The sequence below is a fragment of the Eptatretus burgeri genome, chromosome 8 (genome assembly GCF_056783735.1).
Source record: "Eptatretus burgeri isolate ZD-2024b chromosome 8, Ebu_testis_v1, whole genome shotgun sequence".
Lineage (NCBI taxonomy): Eukaryota > Metazoa > Chordata > Myxini > Myxiniformes > Myxinidae > Eptatretus > Eptatretus burgeri.
Window position 1 is genome coordinate 103,936,511 of NC_140968.1, and position 24,654 is coordinate 103,961,164.

The window sequence follows — 24,654 nt, forward strand, 5'->3', positions numbered from 1 at the left end:
GTTACACCTACTATTGGTCTGGTCGCTCTGATGGTTACCATACCCAAGGAGTTGCTGTAGCTGTGTCCAATAAGCTGACCCCAATGATAATTGAGGTAACACCGGTCAACGAGCGTATTATGAGATTAAGGATTCGTCACTCCTTTGGTGTCATTTCCCTTGTCTCTGTATATGCTCCGACTGAGGTGAGTGATCTTACCATGAAGGACACATTCTACGCCACACTCGAGTCTGTGGTTGATCAGTGCCCCAGACGAGATACACTTCTAGTCTTGGGGGATTTCAATGCATCGACTGGAACTGATAGGGAAGGTTATGAGGTGTGTGTTGGTCCCCATGGGTCAGGAACTATGAACCAGAATAGCACCAAGTTCCTTGACTTTGCAAGAAGTCATGGACTTAGCGTAGCTGGTTCATGGTTTCAGCGCCCACAAGCTCATCGCTGGACTTGGTATTCCAACGCTGGCGGTGTGGCAAAGGAGATTGACCATGTCCTCATTGACGGTCATTGGAGGATGATCCAGAACTGCAGGGTCTACCGGAGTGCTCGGTTCCTCAATACTGACCACAGGCTTGTTGTAGCAACTCTAAAGCTGCATATTAAGTCCTGGAGAATGGTACCATCCCAGCCTAGGCTGGATGTTGCCAAGCTCAGGGATGAGAGAGTAGCTGAGGAGTTTGCGAACAGGCTGAGTGGACACTTGGGGGGTCTGGGTGCTTTGGGGGGTCCTGAAGAGTTGTGGAACGCCTTCAAGACCACCGTCCTTGATGTTGCCGGTGGATGCCTTGGAGCTCACCGCAGGGCAAAGAAGAATTTTGTCTCTCAAGGGACACTGGATACCATTGACCAGAGTCGCAGGGCCAGGCTGAATGGCAGAGCTGAGCTGTTCAGGGAGCTGAGGCATAAAACTGTACGTGCACTGAGGGTGGACAAGGAGGCCTATGTGCGAGGAATCTGAGGGGGTAGAGCATCACCTGTGGACAGGTGATTCTCGTCCCGCTTACAGGGGAATTCGCGCATTACGTTCATCCAAGCCCATCCCTCGGAGCACTGCAGTTCGAGCAGAGAGTGGTAGGCTCTTGACAGAGGAGTCTGAAGTGAAGGCCCGCTGGGCTGGTTACTTTAAGCGGTTGTACCGGGCTGATCCCCCAGCTGTCGAGTTGGACATCAAGGGTGTTACAATCCCTGTTGCTGACCCTCGAATCAACTGTGGTCCACCTTCGCTTGTGGAAACACGGGCTGCGGTGAACCAGTTGAAACGGGGCAAAGCTCCAGGGATCTGTGGCATCCATGCCGAACTTCTCAAGGCTGGTGGAAATGCTGCACTCGTGTCATTGCATGCAGTTTTGTGCTCTGCCTGGAACACAGGCATCATCCCAACTGACTGGAAGAGGGGCCTTGTTGTCCCTCTCTGGAAAGGGAAGGGTGATCGCCAAGACTGCAACAACTACCGAGGGGTGACGCTGCTCTCAGTGCCGGGCAAGATCTTTGCTCGGATAATTCTTGGTAGGGTTCGCCACCATCTGCTTGAGCACCAGCGTCCAGAGCAGTCAGGCTTTACACCAAAGAGGTCAACGATTGACCGTATCCTTGCACTTCGTGTCCTCACCGAATGCAGACGAGAGTTTCGGCAGGGGCTGCTTGCAGCCTATGTTGATCTCTGTAAAGCGTTCGATTCAGTGAATCGGGATGTCCTCTGGAGGATTCTTAGTCTTCGTGGGGTGCCACCAAAACTGATCGATCTGATGTCTGAACTCTACTCTGGTACTGAGAGTGCTGTGAAGTGTGGTGGTACCACCTCTGACTTATTTCCAGTTGTTACTGGAGTTCGTCAGGGATGTGTACTTGCCCCCACACTTTTCAGCACTTGTATGGACTGGATTTTAGGGAGGATGTCGGAGAGATCAAGTTGCGGTGCATCGTTTGGGAATGTCAAGATCTCGGACCTTGATTTTGCAGATGATGCAGTCATTTTTGCGGAGACTTTAGACATCCTCTTGGGGGCCCTCGAGGTGCTGAATGAGGAGTCGGAGCCGTTGGGATTACGGGTTTTTGGGGTCAAAACTAAGATCCAGGCTTTCGGTGACATCTTGGATGCTGCTGTCCTGTCTGTATCTGTTTGTGGTGAGGATGTTGAGGTCGTGGAGAGATTCACTTACCTTGGCAGTGATATTCATGTCTCTGCTGGCTGCGAGTCAGAGGTCAATGGACGTCTGGGTCGGGCCTGGGGAGTCATGGATTCACTGGATCATGGGGTGTGGCGCTGCCGGTACCTGTGCGGGAGGACGAAAGTCCGAGTCTTCAGGTCCTTGGTACTTCCAGTCTTGCTCTATGGGTGCGAGACTTGGACTCTGACTAAGGATCTGAGACGGAGACTTAATTCCTTTGGTACCAGGTCTCTTCGGAGAATCCTTGGCTATCGCTGGTCGGATTTTGTGTCCAACGAGCGGTTGCTGAGAGACTCGGATGAGATTTGTTACCTGCATAGTCCGTGAGCGTCAGTTGCGGCTGTATGGACATGTGGCTCGTTTTCCTGACGCTGATCCTGCTCACCAGATTCTCTCAGCGAGGGAGTCTCATGAGTGGAGGAGGGCAGTGGGCCGACCACGTGCCTCGTGGTTGCAACAGGTTGACCATCATCTCAAGGAGATGGGGATGGGCCTGGCATCTGCCTGGGGGATGGCCAGACGGAGGCCCCTGGAGTACCGGCGGAAAGTGGACGCAGCGACGCGCTGTTCTGGCACATGCTCCCATACCTGACCTGAGTGGAAAATGGCTGCCACAGCCATCGGCGGCTGAATTTGAGATGGCCCAATATCCAAATCTGTTTTTTTTTTTTTTTTTTTTTTTTTTTTTTTTTTTTGTATACCTTGGTCGAGGCTCGTATGAGAGCTAACACACAACTCACAGCAAGGAGGCATGAGACAAGAGGGGTGGGAGTGGAAGGGACAAAACATTGGGGAACAGACACAGGTGAACTGTGGAAGGGAGAGGGATGGGGATGGGACGGGGAACATGGCGAGGAGAAGATGGACATTACAGGGACTTTCAGGAAGGAAAGCAGGAGAATTGAAGGAAGTGGGCTTGGGTGGATTATCGGGGGTAGAAAAGATCGAGGATTTGGATGGGGGAAGATAAGAGGTGGTGGTGAACAGCTGTTTTGAAAGCCTGGAGGGAAGAATGGGAAAGAATAGAGTGAGGAAGTTTATTCCAAAGGCGGGAAAAAAGAGGAATGAAAGAGTGAAGATGAGCAGTGATTCGTGATTTTGGTAGTTTTACCAGAAGGGGTTGTTGGCGGACCTTGAGCGCCCTGTGGAAATGTGGTTGGGACAAATCGCAGAGAGAGCAGGGGGGGCAAGGCTGGAGAGGAGTCGGTAGAAGACAGAAAGACCACCGACCAACCTGCGGTGATTGAGTGACAGGCCCAAAGACTCAGCTTCATTGCGGGAGATGCCAATGATCTTAAAAGCCCTGGTTTCGACAGCGTGAAGTCGAGAAAGGTGGGAGGCAGGAGCACCAGCCCAGAGGGGAGAGCAGTACTCCATCAGGCTACGGACAAAAGCTTTGTAAGTAGTCAGGAGCTCAAGAGGGCCGAGGAAGGACTTTGCACGACGGAGGATTCCCAGTCGGCGACTGGCTTTTGAGGCAAGGTTGGAAATGTGACTTTCCCAGGAAAGGTCATGGCAGATAGTGAGACCCAGAAGCTTGAAAGAAAAGACTTCTTCCAGAGGATTGTTGAGAAAGTGGATGGGGGGGTTTGTAAACGGTCCTTTCGAAGAGACATAGTGAGAGTGTGAGATTTGTGTGGATTGAAAGACATGTTCCACGTGTTGGACCAGTTTGTGATTTTATCCAGATCTGCAGTGAGCGAAGAAGCTGCTGCTTGCCGGTCTGAGGGATGACAGATGGTACGGCAGAGGGTGGAGTCATCGGCAAAGAGAAATAGAGGATTTTCCAGAGAGTCCGAGAGATCATTGATGAAAACCAGAAAAAGAACAGGGCCCAGAACGCTACCTTGAGGAACTCCAGCCTGCACAGGAAGAGGGGATGAAAGAACTCCATTTAGGGCCACACGTTGACTGCGACAGGAGAGGAAGTCTGCGAGCCATGAGTGGAGATGGCCTTGAATACCATGGGAAGAGAGTTTGGTGAGTAGGGCAGGGTGCCAGACTCTGTCAAAAGCACGTGATATGTCCAGGGATACGGCTCGGATTTCCTGTCTGGCATTGAGGACCTCCATCCATTGATGGGAGAGCAGTAGCAGCATATCTAGGGTAGAGTGACCTGGTCTGAAACCAAATTGATGATTGGAAATCAAGCCATTGGAGAAGAGGAAGGATTTCATGTCTGAAGCGATGATGGATTCCATAACCTTGCTGATGATTGGGAGAAGGCTGATTGGTCTATAGTTACAGGGATCTGTTTTTGCACCTTTTTATGCAGGGCAGTGATGTTAGCAGATTTCCAAGCAGATGGCAGATGACCTTGGGAAAATGAGAGGGTGAATAGAACAGAGAGAGGGTGAGCAAGAGCAGAAGAGCAGGCTTTGAGGACACGTGGGCTGATGCCGTCTGGACCGGTTGCAGAATCTGACTCGAGGTTTGAAAGCAAGCTCTCCACCTTGTCAGGAGAAAAGGATACAGAGTCCAGGGACAGTTGGGTGCGACTGGGTAAAGTGGGTAGAGATAGTGATGGGTTTGGGACACAAGATTTAGCTGCAAACACCGAGTTTAGACATTCAGCTTTATCACGTGTGGAATCAGCAGTGCGGCCATTTGAGGTAAGGGAGGGGATGGAGGGGGAACATACACCAGAAACAGATTTGATTAAACGCCACCAGGATTTTGAGGAGGGAGAGAGGTCTGAGAGTTCAGACTTGAGATGAGAAAGATGTTGTTTTCTGGCTCTCCTGAGGGTAGATACACACTTGTTCCGAGCTTTGTGGAAAGAACTGAGATTGCCCTCAGTTGGGTTTGCTTTCCATGAGGCAAAGGCAAGTTGTTTCAGGACAACTGCCTCGCCACAAGCTTCAGTAAACCAAGGGCGGGAGGAAGGGTAAGACAACTGAACACGAGAGGGGATAAATCTGTGCATGAGGGAGAGCAAGTTTCTTTGAAAGAATTCCCAGGATGAGTTGATGTTTGAGAAAGTAGTGATAGGAGACCAGTCTGTAAGTTTGATGGCTGCTCGGAGACCCTGCCAGTCGGCTTGAGTGAAATGCCAGACTCGACGGCGGTGAGGTGGTTCTCTGATGACAGCCAGAGAGATGTCCACTTTAACAAGGACGTGGTCAGAAGAACCAATTGGAGCGAAGGAAGAGCAGCAGATATTGTCAGGGAAATTTGTCAAAATCAGATCCAGAAGAGATGGAGTACCATTGGTTGAGATCCGGGTCGGGAAGTTGACCGATTGAGTCAGTCCCAATGAGTCACAGAAAGCTTTTGCTGACGTCCCATGGCAGGTGAGAGAGGTACCCACACCTAGCCAACTGGCGTGATGACAATTGAAGTCGCCACATAAGAGGAAGAGAGAGTTTGGATGAGAAGATAGAAGATGGTCCATGTTTTCGGAGAGTGAGGTGTAGATGGAGTCATCACTGTTCGGTGGACGGTACAGTACACATATAAACATGAGGTGGGAGTGGAGGGGAAGCCGAAGCCAGAGGTATTCCTGGGGGTGTGGGGGAGTGAGAGCAGTGCAGGGAGAGTGAGGAATAGAGTCTTTGATGAAGAGAGCAACTCCTCCACCAGGACGAGGCTCAGGTCTGTCATACCGTAAGAGGGAGTAACCAGGGAGAGATACTTGGGAGTCAGACACGTCTTGGGAGAGGAAAGTTTCTGTTAGGCAGATAATGTCTGGTTTGTCAGTGGCAACCTGCATGGAAAGATCTGAAAGGTTTGAGCGAAGGCCCCGGATATTTGAGGTCCACACTTTTAATGAAGAGGTAGGGGAGGAGGCTTTGGGTGCAGGAGGTGGAGGGGGCGGGGGAGGGTAGGACGAGGGACGAGGGGGGCAGTTAAGGAGGGTTGCTGAAGGAGTGTGGGGTATTGCAGAATAGGGAGGGGAGGGGGCCGAATGAGGAGGAGAAAAGGCTCTGTGGTGCTGGGAGAGAGGGGGGACAAGAGACAAGGAAGATGGCAGTTGAGGATTTGAGGAGGTGGAGTGAAGAGATGGAGGTGAGAGGGCAGTGGAGGGAGGCAGGTTGGTGGATGAGAGGGGGGGCAACTTAGAGAAGGAAGAGTGAGGGGGATGAAAGGTGGGAGAAAGGTGAGGGGGGAATTTTTGAAAGAGGTGAGAGGGAGGCTTGGAGGGAGAAGAGTGGGATGGTTGATAATATGATATCTGTTCATAATATGATAGGCTACCAGTGTGCCAAATTTCGTGCTTTCCGCACAAAATGCACAATTGTTATGCTATCTTTAGCTAAGTTGCCCCACTACTGTATATCTCGTTATGGTCCTGTGGTTTCTCAGATCACCATGTGACCTTTACGTAGCCAGGACGATCAGTCGAAGCATGTGATGTCTTTTAGGAGACAAGCTTATGTGGTGCTTCCTCCCTCGAACGCTGAAAGAACCTTGAACATCGTTTTTAAAACTCCAAATTGATAATCATGATTACCAAGTACACGTAACCACTGACACCCTGAAATGTATCGAATGTGGTAATTTCAGACACTTGAAACGTTCTTGCCCAAAGGCGACTTCGTCAAACGATGAAACAAACCTCGTCAACAGGAATACGTCTTCTTCTTCTTCCTCGACTGTGAAGGAAGCGAATCCGTGTCCGGTAATAAGGCCCAGTCCTCTCAGTCCGATAATCTAAACAGCAAAACGAATGTTTGTGATGGTTTCACCGTCGTTCCATCAAGGAAGAGAAAGACTTTACCTGATGGTCGTTTAACCCAGAAGAAAGGAGCATTTACAAACGAGGAATCTGTCGGTAATGTTCCCGCAGTTGTGACCGACATCACTCTCGAAGGCCTACCCGGAATGGACCCGGAATGGACCCGGTACCTACGGCCAACAAGTTTAACCAACTTGCCGGTGAGGACAGAGACGTTTCCCTGACAGAGACCACTTTTAGTTGGGCTCAAAACGCTGAATCAGTGAGAAATGGTGTCCACTTTTTTTTGAAGACGGATTCTAGGGTAAAATTTGACACTGTATTATGGTGCCGACCGATTTTTTTAAAAAGAGGTGCCCAAAGTGCCCATTTTGGGCCTTAATGGTGCCCAAAACCGGTTTTGGGCATTTTTGGCCAAGTTTATGTACAGGACAATAGTTTTTTCTTCTTAAAAAGGTTGATTTAGACCTATGATATATATGTTATGAATTTAAACTCATGAAATAGCCCAGGGCCCTTTAATTGGCAAAAAAGGGCCCATTGGATCATTATGTGTAAATAGGCATGGTAATTTCGGACACTTGAAACATTCTTGCCCAAAGGCGACTTCGTCAAACGATGAAACAAACCTCGTCAACAAGGATACGTCTTTTTCTTCTTCTGCGCTCTCTCTCCTCTCTCCTCTCTCCTCTCTCCTCTCTCCTCTCTCCTCTCTCCTCTCTCCTCTCTCCTCTCTCCTCTCTCCTCTCTCTGTCTCATCCTTGCTCTGTACCCTCCCACACATTGTGTCTCTCTCTGACTGTCCCATCCTTGCTCTGCCCCCTCCTAGAACAGTGCAGTTCTCTCTCTCTCTCTCTCTCTCTCTCTCTCTCTCTCTCTCCCTGTCTCTCTCGCTGTCTCTCTCGCTGTCTCGCTGTCTCGCTGTCTCGCTGTCTCGCTGTCTCGCTGTCTCGCTGTCTCGCTGTCTCGCTGTCTCGCTGTCTCGCTGTCTCGCTGTCTCGCTGTCTCGCTGTCTCGCTGTCTCGCTGTCTCGCTGTCTCGCTGTCTCGCTGTCTCGCTGTCTCGCTGTCTCGCTGTCTCGCTCTCTCGCTCTCTCGCTCTCTCTCTCTCTCTCTCTCTCTCTCTCTCTCTCTCTCTGTCTCTGTCTCTGTCTCTCTCTCGCTGTCTCTGTCTCTGTCTCTGTCTCTCTCTCGCTGTCTCTCTCTCGCTGTCTCTCTCTCGCTGTCTCTCTCTCGCTGTCTCTCTCTCGCTGTCTCTCTCTCGCTGTCTCTCTCTCGCTGTCTCTCTCTCGCTGTCTCTCTCTCGCTGTCTCTCTCTCGCTGTCTCTCTCTCGCTGTCTCTCTCTCGCTGTCTCTCTCTCTCTCTCTCTCTCTCTCTCTCTCTCTCTCTCTCTCTCTCTCTCTCTCTCTCGCTGTGTCTCTCTCTCTCTCTCGCTGTGTCTCTCTCTCTCTCTCGCTGTGTCTCTCTCTCTCTCTCTCTCTCTCTCTCTCTCTCTCTCTCTCTCTCTCTCTCTCTCTCTCTCTCTCTCTCTCTCTCTCTCTCTCTCTTTTTGTCCCATCCTTGCTCTACCCCTCCAAGTACAGTGCAGTATCCTCCCACACATCTCTCTCTGTCCCATCCTCGCTCTGCTCCCTCCTAGTACAGTGCAGTACCCTCCCACACATCTCTCTCTGTCCCATCCTCGCTCTGCTCCCTCCTAGTACAGTGCAGTACCGTCCCGCACACCTCTCTCCCTCTCTCCCTCCCTCCCTCTCTCCCTCTCTCCCTCCCTCCCTCTCTCTCTCTCCCTCCCTCTCTCTCCCTCTCTCTCCCTCTCTCTCCCTAAATGTGTCCAGGCGGTGCTTATCTCTGGGTAGTGTTTCCGGATGCTTATGGGCATTGTTTATCTCTGGAAGGTGTTTGTCTCCTGACGTGTCTGGACAGTGTTTTTTTTCCGGTTTGTATATCTCCGGACATGGCCGGGCCGGGCGGTGTTTGTCTCTGGGTAGTATTTATAGAATCCATCCATTGGGACCATACTCTGTGCAGAACGTTGGTGCTGGCTAAGCAGTCTCCTTGGTTATTGGGCACAATTGTGGATGGGTCGCCACTCCGATACAGGATACCAGCAAGCTGGCACTCATTTTGCCGACCTCAGAAGGATGACAGGCAGAGTCAACCCCACCTGGTATTAATTCTACTGCCGAGTGGGATTTGAACTCACGATTTTAGGATTCCAAGCCCACCACCCTAACCATTACGCCAAATACCAGGCACGTTTATAGTATTGACTATTAGAAAATGGATTTCCGACATTATTTTGTTTCCATTTTTACTGTTATTCAATGCAGAATCATTTTGATGAGACTATGAATCGTAATTAGCGCTCCACCTCACATCTGCCTTCCCTTCCCCCACTCCTCCTCGCTCCCCTCCCTCCTCGCTTTCCCCCACCCCTCTCTCTCACTCTCCCCTCTTTTTCTCTCCCCTCTTAGTATCCCCGTCAGTGAAGCGACGGGTGATATTTGCTCGTCCATATTCATAAATGTGTGTGTTTGTATGTGTGTATACACCTCGGGGTTTCCTTCCCTTTGGTGTTCGTAAGTTGGTTGTGGGGCCGAACCCGGCTTGTTCTCTAATCATTGCAATCTATGGTTTGCACTTCATGCGTCTGAACGATCGTACCGGTCGGCTACCCATCAAACGAATCTTTGTCAGTTGGGGTCTGTGACTTCTGAGTGACGTGACTGTTACCATATCAACAGCGTAACATTTTTGAAACTTTTATTTCAAACAAAGTCAAATGAGGAAGTTCACCTTTACATACAATGTCCATCTCTCCGATTCCTGTATTGAGTTGTTTCCGCCCAGTGACCCTGTCCTGCCGGCTCACCTCATGTATGTTCACCTCGTCCTCCGGGGCTGTCAAACGATCAAGTCCTGTCTTATCATTCTCACTCGATGTCCTTGCAGCGTCCGTCAGGGCTGTTCAACGAGCGACTCACATTGCGTTGTTCTGTCTCGTACGCTGGCCCGTTCAGGGTGATTGAAGAGCTCAAAGAAATTATTTCCTGATACACAATCTTAACGAGTTTTAATAAACCTGATTTTAACCGGCGCCACGCTTTAACAACCACTCTGAACATTAACACCTCGTTCACTCATCAGAGTTAAATTGAGCACGGGGATGATCGAAACACACGTCTTGTCAGATGTCGCCCGTCTCTCTTCACTTCCCTCTCGTGGGTTTATATAGTAACACATAATTATCCCGTGCCTTCGAGCAAATGCGTTTCTCATCTACACTGAAATCTTCATCTCAGAACGTTCCAGCATTTTCATGAATCTTTTCGAAGTTTTTCACTTTTCACAAAGTTTACAGTACAATACTGCCATCCACAGTCAAAATTAGCTCATTACACCATGCAGTTTACAATTCATTGATTCGTGCTACCACAAATTTATAACATGCAACAGTTAATTTTAATCGTTCATTTATAGGCATTTACTAATGCTTATGCACAAATACCAGAACCAATGCATACTGGTCATATCGTCTAGCTTTTAACTGAGTGTGTGTGTGTGTGTGTGTGTGTGTGTGTGTGTGTGTGTGTGTGTGTGTGTGTGTGTGTGTGTGTGTGTGTGTGTGTGTGTGTGTGTGTGTGTGTGTGTGTGTGTTCATTAAGCATAACATTTTCTCTCTGCTAACTGTTCCACCACCTCTCTTTCTCTGTCTCTGTCTCTCTCTGTTTCTGTCTCTCTCTGTTTCCGGACATCTCCGAGCGGTGATTGTGTCCAGACGGAGTTTGTGTCTGAGCATTGTTAATCTCTGGACATGTGCGGGCCGTGTGTGTTTGTCCCCGGACGTGTCCAGGCGGTGTTTGTGTCCATTCCGTGTTTATAGAATGACCTGTAGAAAATGGATTTCAGACATTATTTTGTTTCCATCTTCACTGTTATTCTATGCAGAATCATTTTGATGAAACAGTATGAATCGTAATTAACGTTCCACCGCACGTCTGTCTTCCCTTCCCACACCCCTCCTTGCTTCCCCTCCCTCCTCTTTCCCCCTCCACCTCCTCTCTCTCCCCCACCCATCTCTCTCTCCCTCCCACCCATCTCTCTCCCTCCCACCCATCTCTCTCTTAGCATTCCCATCAGCAAAGCAACTGTGGTGGTATTTGCTGGGAGTTAACAAAGGTTCTCTTGTTCCATACTCTTGGCATAACACTTCAGAACCAAAAATTACTCTTGCATCAATTTAGTCACTAAATTAGCTTCAGCAAAGATTGTACTAAACTTCACATCCCCCTTCTGTACAACAACCATGATTGAAAGAAAGATGTGGGGATGGTTTCACATGATCATTTCTCATGACCATCCCTACCTTGTTTATCAACTTTTTGGACGAACATCCCGACATCCTTTTGCATTTTTACCCTCTCCACAAGAGTGAGGGTATTGGAATTGGGTCCATTTGTTTCTGCTTGTTTGGTTGTTTGTTTGCTTGTCTGTTTGTCCGCACAGAACTTCAGTGTTTTTATCCACAAATCGCTTTCTCCGCAGCGGCCCGACCTGATCATGAATGGCTCTCTTTTCTGCTGCTGAATTCCCTGACTGCTGCATGAAGATCTTCTTTCATAGGACAATCAGATAGGTCAGTGTGGCCAGAATCTTCCAGATCATCATCATCTTTCTCCAATTCAACTTCACACTACTATTTTCAAAACATCCTGTTTGGGGGCATGGTGAACGACCACCATCAGTGTGGCTGTGCTCTTGGAAAAGTTAATTCTGATTCTGATTCTGTTGCAGAGCGTCGGTGCTGCCGAAGCAGTTTCTTGGCAAGGGTTATACTGGGTGGTTTGCCATTGCCTTCCCAGCTGTAGTTAGGGCAGGAATTTTGGAATTTATTCAAGGTGCCGGCGATAAGGCCTAAGTCACATTTGTTCTACGGCTAGGATACGGTGGCCGTACCCCCCCTGAATTGACAGAAACGTGCGGCGGCCGCAGAGTTTCTGAGGTGGCCTCAGGGTGGCCCTACGCCGTATGGCTATCTTTTACAGGCCGTAGGGGTTGCCGTGGAATTATAACGCGGAGTTATAACTTTTTTCATTTCTACGTTGGCCGTAGCAATTCGACAAGCCAAGCTGTGACGTAGATGTGTTCCACGTCGACCGTACGTCAGGCGTACGGTGGGCTTGCGTTATTCGTGCGGCTACCGTAGGCTCTTATCAATGAAAAATGAATTTTGCCAACCCCCCAAAAATTACAAAAAATAAAAAAATAAAATATTGTGTTCGCCTTGGGGTCCCCCTGCGGTCACCTTGCGGTCTGTGTGACTACCTGCGGGCAACGCAGGGTCGACGCACGGTTCCCCTACACCCGCCGTGTGTCCTACGTACGGCCTCCGTGGCAGTCTGTGTCGACCGTGCGTCCACCGTGTGCTACCGCTAGAGATCGGAGTATAGGTGTTTGCCTATACTCCGAACTGGTATATTCAGTTATATATATATATATATATATATATATATATATATATATATATATATATATATATATATATATATATATATATATATATATATATATATACTGGTATATTCCGAACTGTTATATTTTTATTTCAGTAAAAAAGAACTGGTATATATACCCACTCATTACCGTCCGTCCGGACGCACATTCGCCTTAGGGTCCCCCTGCGGTCGCCTTGCAGGCACCTTGAGGCTACCTTGCGTCTGCCTTGAAAATTCTATGGCCGCCACAGGGCCCCCTTAAGGTCACCGTGCGACATCAAATCAAAGACCGTACGGCACCCCCACGTTTTCGGTCTCCACAATTTCTAAATACACTACGGCTACCCCAAAAATAAAAACATATGTGACTGCTACATTGTGTGACCATGGAAATACTGCGGCCGCCCTATAATTGCTCGTGGCCGTAGATTTTGTAGACCCTACGGCCGCCGTGCCAAATGTGACTTTGGCCTAACTCACCTACTCTTTACAAAGGACACCGTGGGATCTTAAACATCCACCAGCTAATGCTGGCAAACAGGACATCCAACTTTACATCTATCTCAAGGACGGCACACGCATCGATGAATCACTCTGCCTGTGAAACACCGGGATGGTGGTTTATAGCTGGGTCGGGATTCAAACCCAGGCGAGACAGCTTCGAGGCGAGTGTGCTTACCTTTTCGGTCTCAGCTATATCCTGCCAGCCCTACATAACATGTAGATGGGACCTAAAATAAGCAAGTGTTGAAGTTAGTGAATGCTTTCCAAAAACACAACATACATGATTGCATGGAGGTTTATTGTACATCAGACATCCCATCGGACACAGAGAGATATTTTAAATGGAAATGAAGAAAAAGTTTTCTTTCTCCCAAAGTGAAATGTAGAGAAAGAGAAAGTTGTGACAAAATAAAAAAAAACTTCAACAAAAGAGAGCATCAGACAGAAAAAATGCCTTTGTCCATGTTGTCCAAGTATTCGTGTGGTATCGGGTTTTTAAGTGGGGATACAGCGTTGACTTACATTCTCAGAAGCTACTATTCCATCGCAAATGTCAATAACTTTCACTTTGACTAATCGAGAAGTGGAGGAAGAAGAAGATGAAGAACAATTGGATTGTCCACCGTCGTCTGCACCTGCTACACAAAGCAAGTAACCAGAGTGAGAATGATGGTTAAACGCGATGGATCGAGAACAACAGAGCGATTTACCTGTGGCCGGCTCGAAACTTTTCCTTTTGTGACACTTACCATCACTGGAATATGTGTGTGTGCAAGTGGAAGAGTCGTTGGTAAATCCACCGATGTCGATATCACTGATGCTGGGGGGGGGGGAGAGAGAGAGAGAGAGAGAGAGAGAGAGAGAGAGAGAGAGAGAGAGAGAGAGAGAGAGAGAGAGAGAGAGAGAGAGAGAGAGAGAGAGAGAGAGAGAGAGAGAGAGAGAGAGAGAGAGAGAGAGAGAGAGAGAGAGAGAGAGAGAGAGAGAGAGAGAGAGAGAGAGAGAGAGAGAGAGAGAGAGAGAGAGAGAGAGAGAGAGAGAGAGAGAGAGAGAGAGAGAGAGAGAGAGAGAGAGAGAGAGAGAGAGAGAGAGAGAGAGAGAGAGAGAGAGAGAGAGAGAGAGAGAGAGAGAGAGAGAGAGAGAGAGAGAGAGAGAGAGAGAGAGAGAGAGAGAGAGAGAGAGAGAGAGAGAGAGAGAGAGAGAGAGAGAGAGAGAGAGAGAGAGAGAGAGAGAGAGAGAGAGAGAGAGAGAGAGAGAGAGAGAGAGAGAGAGAGAGAGAGAGAGAGAGAGAGAGAGAGAGAGAGAGAGAGAGAGAGAGAGAGAGAGAGAGAGAGAGAGAGAGAGAGAGAGAGAGAGAGAGAGAGAGAGAGAGAGAGAGAGAGAGAGAGAGAGAGAGAGAGAGAGAGAGAGAGAAAAAGAGAGAGAGAGAAAAAGAGAGAGAGAGAAAAAGAGAGAGAGAGAAAAAGAGAGAGAGAGAAAAAGAGAAAGAGAAAGAGAGAGAGGAATGAATCGGAATGCTTGGCTGGCATGCATGCGCAGAACCCCTTGGCAGGAATGACGATCAGGGCACATTACCGTACATCATGCTCACGAGATCAGGTTTGTTACCATAAATGGCTCACAAAGCTTATGAATGAAACAGAAAATATTTGGAAAAGTACCTGGGAGAAAGGTAAGTGCCTCTGCAAAATTCCCAACAACATGGGAATTTTGTGCAAGGTGCGAAGGATCGTAAACTGGCACGTTCTGCACAAACCCCCGACGGATCGCTACCAGTAAATGGACTTTGAGCCTTGCGGAAATGCATTCTTATGAACACGGCATGCTTGGCGATTTACTAAATGGACGTGTACAATTGGAACGACGATGATGTGTGCGTCATTACAGGTAACCGTAACTAACTCTTCGATAAAGGACATCTTCGTGACGTGAAAATATACAAAGTTTGTGCCAGGTATTATTTACGTATGAGCAGGATGTATCAGGTAGACTTCCCTGAGGGAGACACCGTATCTCGTTTGGATGCTTCTGAACACCGATGGACGGGTCATATCTGGGGCTGGTGAATGTACATAGTATATTGAGGGGAGAGGGGGGAGGGGGGAGGGAATGAGGTGCGTGCGCGCGCGTTGTGCGCGTTGTGCTCGCATCAAAAAGGAAATGGTAGGAACTCGCCACCTCTCATCCACAGATATTTCTTGTATTTCCTATTCCCATGAATCTGATTTGCATTCAGGAACAGAACAATAATTGTTAACCATTTAGAAATTGTCACTCTTTCATTCAAATGCTGAAGATGATGTTTAAAAGACGATTTGAATTACAGAATTCGTGCTTGTAACGGCAGGTTAAAAGTGTCCGCCGAGCATAACTGAGTCGGTGTAAACACACACACACACACACACACACACACACACACACACACACACACACACACACACACACACACACACACACACACACACACACACACACACACACACACACACACAGCCTTGTTTGGCATTCATGGGTCATTTCAAAAGTCTGTATTACAGCAATCATTGAAAAAAAAATCCCAACTTCAAGTCATGTGTTTCTCTTCATTTCATTGCGAAAATAATGTTTTATTTATTAATGTATAATAATAATGTTTTGGGAGACAAAACGTAAACCGCTCAGCCTGGCAGAGGTATGCACACTATCTCTCTCTCTCCCTCTCCCTATGTGCAGCTTATTCACCCCCATGTGACCTTCTCCCTCTCCCCTTCATATCATCCTCATCCCTACTCTGCTGTTGGTGTTTCTCCTTTTCCATTTTCTTCCCTTCGATTCTGCTCTCGCTCTTCCATGAGCCTCGATCATGTATACAACAACAACAACAACAAAAAACTCACTTCCTGTCAAAACCCTCCAACAGATTCTTGTAAGCTGCAATTTCTTGATTGAGAGCAATCTTGATGTCCAACAGGGTCCTGAAGACCACCATCTGTTTCTGTAGTTCTTCTCTCTGTTGCTCAATTCTGGACTCGTACTCCATCACTTGGTTCTGCAGGGAACTGAGCTCCATGCAGGCTCTCTCTTCTCCCTCCAACAGTGATTGCTGGAGTGAGCAGTTCTGCACACAGAGTTATCGAGCGTTGAATGGGAAAATAAACTTAATCGTGAACGCTAGTGTCATAGGTTGTGTACTATCCTGGAATGGGAGATGCTTAGCAGGCAGACACGAAGCGGAGGAACAGTCGAGCCGGGCTGTGTTGCACGAGTGCGAGCCAGGGCGTACTGTGCCCGCGGCTCCCCTTTATTCCGTACGCGGTACACTCACGAGCCGGCCGACTCCAGTATTACTACGACACCTCAGACGGCGTGCACACCTCATATCCCTCGCCGAACCCCACGGCCACTCCTCCACCATCACGCCCATCATGCATCATCATCATGCCCCTCCCCGTGGGCATGGCTACACCACACTCCTCCCTCCTAAAAGTATGATTATTAAATGATCAGTATTATAAGAAGCATGCAGAACACGAAGGACTTCGTATAATAATCATGGAAATAAAATGAAAATAGCACACCACATCATATAATGTGTCGATGCGAGCGAGTGGAGCAGCAAAGGTCAGGTCTGACCGCGTTACCGATATGAAGCAGCAAAATGAGAAGCACAGCGGCATTATGCAGCAAAAACGCCCCCCCAGGTGGCCCATGCTGACATGACCCTCGCCAAGGTCGTAACGACCTCTCGAGCTAACCTCCTCCGGCCCCATCAAACGCCTCCGGCCCACTCCCCCCAGGCAGACCCGACGTAGATAAACATCCCGAGGCCGGCAGCCCGCTATCTGGAAGCCGTGGCGCCAGCCTTAGACCTTGGCCGGGGGCGCTGAACAGCGCTGCTGGCTGCATGCATTTAATGCGCCAAAACAACTCACGCACCACCATCAGTCGAGACGCCAGCGCCCGTCCAAACGGCCTTGAGCGAACACAGCGAGTTGTGCTCGCAATCAGAGGTGGAGGTAACGCAGACCAGGGCACCAGTCTTGGTTCCGAGTCGATCTCCGAGACCCACACGGCCGCTAGACGGGAGCAACTCCACTTAAACCACACTGCAATCATAGGCTCGTTATAAATCATTACGAATAACATTCGAAGCATCACAAATTCATTTTTCCGTACAGCGCGCTTATTTGATAAAATCCCAGCACATGACAAAGCAATTACCTGCGGCCTGGAGCAACTGGAGGCTAACAAACCTTCTTTATTCGCCCCCACATCACATTGACCATAATCCAACTCCCATTGACTGATCTCCGCCACATCCACTTTTACATGAGAACTGCTGGCATTTATTTCAACAACGTTAAACTGCATCACTAGAGCAAGGAAAAACACATATGCCATGAACAACAACCCACAACCCACATCACGAGTCCGCTTCTTGGTTGTCGACTTGATGCTGCGACTCGCGACTCCCTTTAACGCCACGGGCCCACCGCCACCTGTTGAAGCTGCCTGAACCACACCGATGCGCATTGCCTCACGAACCCTGCCGAAGCGCGGGAACTCATCGCGAACGAAGCGCGGGAACTCATCGCGAGAGCTGATATGGCTCTCGCCGCTCCTGGAGCGCACATCATCGCCGCAGGCAGCAACGAACGGTGGCTCCCGCTGCATCGACGCGGCCCCCGCCGCCAGCGCCTCGCCCTCGGTATTCGACGAAGGTCTCGAAGAGAGCACTGGCACATCTGGAGGCACGAACCGGAACCCGTTCCGACCCAAAAGGGTCCGGCTTGCCGAGCCCGGCTCCTGCTCCGGCTCGCCGGCATCATCATGCCCCGGCTGCAGGCTGATCTCCAGGTCACTGGGGTCCTGCTGCGGTGCCCCTTCGCTCCCGGTGCGATCGTGCTGCGGTGCCCCTTCGCTCCCGGTGCGACCGTGCTGCGGTGCCCCTTCGCTCCCGGTGCGACCGTGCTGCGGTGCCCCTTCGCTCCCGGTGCGACCGTGCTGCGGTGCGCGCTTTCGTCCCGCACCGCTAGGCGTGCGAGCACCCTGCGGCACTTGAGCCATCGCGCGGACTCGCGCGGTCACCGGTGTCTGCTCGACAGATGAAACAGTCGCGATCGCCGAGTCGAATGTGATGTCGGTCAATGGCTGCTCGCAGACAATGTCAATGGCTGCTCGCAGACCAGAAATAAAATGATCTCTGAACCGTGCCGGATGCTCCTCTGCCGTGAATTTGCACGGCACAGCCGAATGCGATGCGCGGCCAGCACGAGTGGACTCAATTCGACACCCGATCCGTGCCTCGCTCACTTCCCTTCCCCCCCCTGCCACTGATCTTGTCATTTCCGGATCAATCGCAAGCAGGGTTTGACGCGGGACGGAAGGATCGCCTCGCACACCGCCATCTATGACCGTAACAATGGGCGATGACCCTCGGCCCACACACCGTAGACGACCTCGAGAGCCCAGACCGCCGTCCGAGTGACTGCATTGCCACGCTCGCCCACGACCCGCGCCGCAGACCGTGCGCATGGCCGTGCGTGCCTGGCCCATCGCGATGACCCCTAGACCATCTGCTGTGTCCTGACCATCGAGACCTCGGATATTCTCCAGAGCTTGCGCGACGTCCAACGCCGCGTTCGAGCCGAAACGCGTATCCTCGACAAAACGAACAAGAAAATGAACCAAATGAACGAACGTTGCCCACTCGACGTGGCCGAAGTAGATTCCGACGAAGGCGGGCACGCGTACGTTTGCCATGCACCGACCCTTTGCCATGTTCGCGCCGGCGAGACCTTTGGCTCCGTAGACTGGAACCGCACGGGTCATTTGCCGCCCTTACACACGTCGATTCGAAGATCCTCGTCGCCAACTGTACTATACTGGAATGGGAGATGCTTAGCAGGCAGACACGAAGCGGAGGAACAGTCGAGCCGGGCTGTGTTGCACGAGTGCGAGCCAGGGCGTACTGTGCCCGCGGCTCCCCTTTATTCCGTACGCGGTACACTCACGAGCCGGCCGACTCCAGTATTACTACGACACCTCAGACGGCGTGCACACCTCATATCCCTCGCCGAACCCCACGGCCACTCCTCCACCATCACGCCCATCATGCATCATCATCATGCCCCTCCCCGTGGGCATGGCTACACCACAGGTTGTCCATCGGGAAGGTTCTCCAGCTGAAGTGATTATGACTGGTGTGTGTGTGTGTCTGTGAATAATCTGAGAAAGATTGCATCAAATAGGGAAACAATTGTAATTTCAAAAGCTGATAACGCAAGGATACACACAAGGACCTTTAGCACAGGAGGAATCCATTTCCACATATATCCTTGAAGGTCTTGGTAAAAATTTGTCCGATTATGCCTGTGCTACACCAACTCCAGCATCATCAACCATCAACACACAAGCAAATATCCCAATAACACTCTATCTCCAATGCTTCCAGGTACCTATCTAACTCCCAACTTAAACTTATCCACCCCTTCCACTTCCACGACCTTTCCGAGGAGACCATTCCATGCATTAACCATTCTTCAACTGAAAGACCTCTGCCCTAAACTGTCCCAACTCTCATCTTCTTTACCCTTAAGCTATGATCCCTGGTCATCACACTGTCAACTCTGCTGAAACACTCCACTTCACTGACCTTGTCCACACCCTTCATTTTCTTCAACATCTCAATCAGATCCATTCACAATCACCTCCTTTATAATGTGTAAAGTCCTGTCTCCTTCAACCGTTCCTCAAAGCTTCGTCTCGCTATGCCCGGAACAAATCTCGTAGCTTGACGCTGCACCCTCTCTGTCGCTATCATGATACTGGATTGCTATGGAATCTTAACTCTCCCTCATTATTGAAAGAATAATCCAACGTTAAAAAACAAATTTGACTTTGGAAAACATTTGTACAATTTCTGTGCCATCATGGGACTCTGATTGTAAACAGCCATGTCCTTCTCGCATCAAATTTCCCAATAAGGCATCACCAATTGCATCGAATATGCCTGATGTTGGCTTAATGGTTAGGGTGGTGGGCTTGGGATCCTATGGATCCCATGATCCTGAGTTCAAATCCCACTCAGCTGTTGGATTAATAGCAGGTGGGGTCGACTCTGCCTGTCATCCTTCTGAGGTCGGCAAAATGAGTATGTTTGCTGGTATCCTGCGGCGGAGTGGTGACCTGTCCAGGATTGTGCCCAACAGCCAAGGAGACTGCTAAGGCAGCACCAACGCTCTGCACAGAGCATGGTCCCAATGGATGGATGGATGGATGGATGGATGAATGGAAGTGCATCGACTTACCCGCTGGTATAAACCCTGCAATTCCATCTGCATATCCTTGAAGGTCTTGGTAATTTCAGTAATTTCTGTTTGTGCTGTTTTCACTTCTGAGTTCACCTTTTCATCTTCTGCTTGAAACATTTCCACCTGATGGGAGAATAGAATGATGATAATATAACTGATGGCTGGCTCACATTCAGGGACAGGGTATTCTGCTTGCCTCAGCTACTGCATTCTGTTTGACGGGTGATGTCGGTGTGTACTCTGATGTACAGTCGTTGACTCTTTGTTGTGCTACTCTATTTTTTTTGTAAACTGTGGAAAGCTATTTTAGAAAGAAGGAAAGAAGGTATAAAAGGAGACGAGGTGTCGCACATCTCGAGAGTACCTGGCTGTTGTAGTAGGCCTCGGCGTCATTGCTGTTCTTGTTGGCGATTGTGTTGTAATCATCGCGGAGGGCGGAAAGGATTTTCGTCAAATCAACTGAGCGGTTGTTCACCTCGATGGCTGATGAGTCCGTCCTGGTTATGTCGACTCCAATTCTGGACAATTCCTGGTGAACGAAATCAATACGAAAGATCGGGAAATGGTTATGTTAACATTTGGAGTCTCAAAAACAAAATGGTCAATTTGAAGTCATTTTTGATTGTCCAAGTGCAATGATTTGCTGATATTTGTCATTCATAATCAAGAAGACAAGAAGAAGGTTTATCTTTGGTTCATAAACTTTGTGCCATTGGCTGTACTGGAAGCACCTGGAAGCACCTGGTGCCCACCACAGCAGTGGAGAGGCGGTCATATTCTTATTGTTATTATCTTTATGATTGTTAATATAACAGCAGGGTACCCCACCACAACTCGTTCCTCAGACACGTCCCTAAATTTGGGCGTTGTATAGGCAACAGACCACTGCCTTCATCACTTCCAAAAATAAAAAGAACCCGGGTTATATTCACGAAGAAAATGCATGCGTTCTGTTTCGGTGCATATATAATACATCGCAGTTATATTGCTTGGGTAATTCCAATTGCATACATACACACACATACACACACATACGCACACACATACACACACATACAAACATACACACATACACACATATACACACATACATACACATACACACAAACACATACACACACATACACATATATACACACACATACACACATACATACACATACACATACACACACATACATATACACACATATACACACACATACAAACATACACACATACACACATACACACATATACACATACACACAAACACATACACACACACATACACACACACACACATACACACATACACACATACACACATATACACACATACACACACACATACACACACATACACACATACACACATACAAACATACACACATACACACACATACATACACATACACACAAACACATACACACACATACACATATACACACACATACACACATACATACACATACACATACACATATACACACACATACAAACATACACACATACACACAAACACATACACAAACACATACACACACACACACACACATACACACATACACACATACACACATACACACAAACACACAAACACACATACATACACACACATACATACACATACATACACACACATACACACATACATACACATACACACAAACACATACATACATACACACACACATACATACTATTGAAGGTTCTTTGTGATGTACTGCATATCCATTTTCGGACACCCTGTACAACGATTTGTGAAATGCATCCCATTATCCCATTATCCCATTATCCCATTATCCCATTATCCCATATGATTCTGAAGGGACAGTATGAGAGCACATATCAAGGTGTATTGATACTTACTTCATCCTGTGTTTTATTCAGGTACTCGAGCTCCTCACGAAGTATGTTGTACCTCATCTCCAGGTCATGTTTCATTTCATTTGAAGTTTCCTGGTCCTGAAAGATGAGATATGGTTCAAAGATGACATTATTCAACATCAGAAGTCTTTCTAATCGCTGTATATAAATCACATGACGTTTTTAATACACCTTTGGTGGAAAGGCTACATATTGACGTCATAAGGCTCGGATGGACGTGCAATTGACGTCATGAACTTCGCCATTGTAAAACGGGCATACCTCTTGCATTTTGGTAATGTCTGTTTTGAGCTGGTATTTCACACCAACTTCAAAATCATGCCTGTTGGACAAATAATTGCAAAAACAAATTGTCTCAAGTACAGTGGTGAGATAGTTTCTGCCATATAAGGTAATGTCATGCAGAAGTGAAGTTGCAATGAAGTTTCATTTCTGGTCTTTTTTATCTGTTTACAAAGTATTGGCAATAAACATATTGATTTCTCGGCATTCCTTCCATATCGAGTCATGAAGAAAGTATCAGAGCAAACAAAGCAGTAAATCCTTACTTTGCCTGCATTTCTCCAGCCATGGTCCTCAAGTTGTCCAGCTCGATTTCGTAGCGCACACTTTGGACTGTGAGGTCGTTCAAAGTGGTCCGAAGCTCCAGGAAGCGGGCACTTGCATCCACTGGGGCCTCGGTTTCGATGGAGATGGACGTGCTGCCGGTGAGCTTCAGCAGCTCTGCCTCCAGCATGGCATTCTCCTGTGTCAGGCTTTGCACCTTCTCCATGTAAACCATAAAGCTGTCTCACACACACACACACACACACACACACACACACACACACACACACACACACACACACACACACACACACACACACACACACGTTGTTGATTTTGTTTGTCAAACTATGGACCGATGCCTTGCCGTTCAATTGAGGTTCAGCGTTCAGCGTTCAGCGTCAAAAGTGGTCAACCACCAAGTTCGGTCCTAATGAGCCAGGATCTGTGAAATGTTGCCTGCCCCATACAGGCAATTTGGATAGGATATTCTCCCAAGAACCAATTGGTGTTAAAGATATTAATGAGGTTTTATATGTCCACGATGCAGGAAGGAAAAGCTCATCAATGGGTGTTGCCTCTACAGGACTACTGGTCGACAATGTTGCGCACCCGAAGGTCAATGTACAAGGTGGTTATTGGGAATTGCATGTTGTCCTTCCATCGGTCGAATTAAGCATCATCATACAGCACACACTCAAACACAAAAAAATGATTTGTGCAGGTCATTTGCACAACAGCTCGTCTGGGTTTCTCACCGTTGATTTAGAGCACGTAGAATCTGTTTTTCATCATCTCGTGTCAGCATGGGTGGCTGGGATTGCATTCCCTTGCTGCCAGATAGAGCAAGCATGCCTCCTACGACCACATTGCGGCCCATGTGGAAGGAAGGAGTGCTGCAAAACGCCATGTTAGAGCCAAAGCCAGCACCGCCAAAAGCCGAAGGCTGCACATTACTACCGCCCATTCCAAAACTGTCGTTTACCCCATATCCACCGCTATTTGCACAACCACGAGATGTACCCATCGCCATCCCAACCCCTAACCCGGTGCTTCTTCCCAAGGCCATGGACGAGCTTCCATCAAAAGCACCTCTACTCTGATTGAGAGCACTCCAGGTGTGGATCCTTGGACCTGACTCAAAAACAGTCTTCACCACAGGCGTGGGGGATGCCGACACATGGGAAGAAGAGATCTTAACAGAGCTCGAGGTAACACTCATCGTGATGCAGTGACTGAACGTGAAGCAGACAGGGAAGGCAGCTGAATTCTCTTTATATTGGTAAACCACCCTTATATTTGCTCTGTTCTCACCTTCCTGTCTGTTGATGAATTTCTATTCAACAGAGTTGTGGTTTTGCTTGTCGCCCAAGGCAGAGGCATCTAAGACTTTGTTGGAATGTGGATACGTTGAGACAGTGCAGAGATTTGCAGACTCATACTTGTGCATGTCTTGCAATTTGTAAGGTGACATTAAAGCTTCAATGAAGCCAAAGGCACCACTTGACTTGAGCTTCTGCAAGTCAGGATTTTGGTCGTATCGTCGTTAGCAATTATATATTGGACCAGGATTCAGTTATAAATCTGACCTTCTGGTTGCATCATCACTGAGGCATAGATGCGCTGCTAACACTGCACCTTCTGCCCAACATGCAGGATTTCAGGACTTTATCAGGGAGCTGGTGATTACTCAACTACCATTCGGGAAAGACACCGTAGAATCGGCTTGTCATCACTGACCCAATCCATCCAGATTGTTGTTGTCACTTCATGTCCTGGTTAGCTCATCCACCTTATTTTTGTCACCTCATAATCCAACTCATCCAATAAGTTTTGTTCGAATCCATCCACAACTTTTTGAGATGTCGTGCCAGATATCATTTTTGGCGCGATCTCTCAATTGCGAAAAAAAATAAAAATCACAAATACAATTCGAGTAGCTTGATCCGTATCCAGATCTTCACCAACATTTAATCAATTCTTCCTTGTCACACACCAACCTTGGTTCACCAGCACTAAGGTTCATTTAAATCCGTCCATAACTTTTAGAAATATCGTATTATATACTGTATATCGTTTTTAGCCCTATTTCTCAATGGTGAG

The 24,654-nt window shown here is 48.4% G+C and overlaps 1 protein-coding gene and 1 long non-coding RNA gene across 4 annotated transcripts; one reads left to right on the forward strand and one right to left on the reverse strand.

Annotated features, from left to right (window-relative positions):
* Positions 1 to 6,643: 6,643 nt before the first annotated feature.
* On the forward strand, positions 6,644 to 22,494 carry LOC147022467 (uncharacterized). 3 transcript variants are annotated; one of them, XR_015061264.1, is made up of 3 exons: positions 6,644 to 7,047; positions 11,393 to 11,483; positions 22,009 to 22,494. It is a non-coding gene; the product is annotated as an uncharacterized LOC147022467 (long non-coding RNA). The 3 variants fall into 3 exon arrangements; XR_015061266.1 differs by lacking the exon at positions 11,393 to 11,483 and having other exon boundaries at positions 6,644 to 6,790; positions 6,959 to 7,047; XR_015061265.1 differs by lacking the exon at positions 11,393 to 11,483.
* Positions 13,126 to 23,825, reverse strand: LOC147022468 (thread biopolymer filament subunit gamma-like). Its single transcript, XM_085893377.1, has 9 exons — positions 23,310 to 23,825; positions 22,554 to 22,790; positions 22,267 to 22,327; positions 21,988 to 22,083; positions 20,500 to 20,664; positions 20,133 to 20,258; positions 15,720 to 15,940; positions 13,596 to 13,666; positions 13,126 to 13,484 (listed from the first exon to the last, which is right to left on the reverse strand). The coding sequence occupies exons 1-9, from the start codon at positions 23,771 to 23,773 to the stop codon at positions 13,342 to 13,344; spliced, it is 1,584 nt and encodes a 527-aa protein (XP_085749503.1). The 5' UTR covers positions 23,774 to 23,825; the 3' UTR covers positions 13,126 to 13,341.
* Between the last annotated feature and the right edge of the window lie 829 nt (positions 23,826 to 24,654).

Bases quoted from the DNA above. Each gene is read 5' to 3' on its own strand.
- LOC147022468 (XM_085893377.1), bottom strand. From the start codon at position 23,773: ATGAGTGTTACCTCGAGCTCTGTTAAGATCTCTTCTTCCCATGTGTCG. The intron at 20,259-20,499 runs GTACTCTCGAGA...TTCTCCCATCAG, and splicing joins AGGCCTACTACAACAGCCAG to GTGGAAATGTTTCAAGCAGA. The intron at 15,941-20,132 runs GTAAGTCGATGC...CTCTGTGTGCAG, and splicing joins TGCAGGGTTTATACCAGCGG to AACTGCTCACTCCAGCAATC.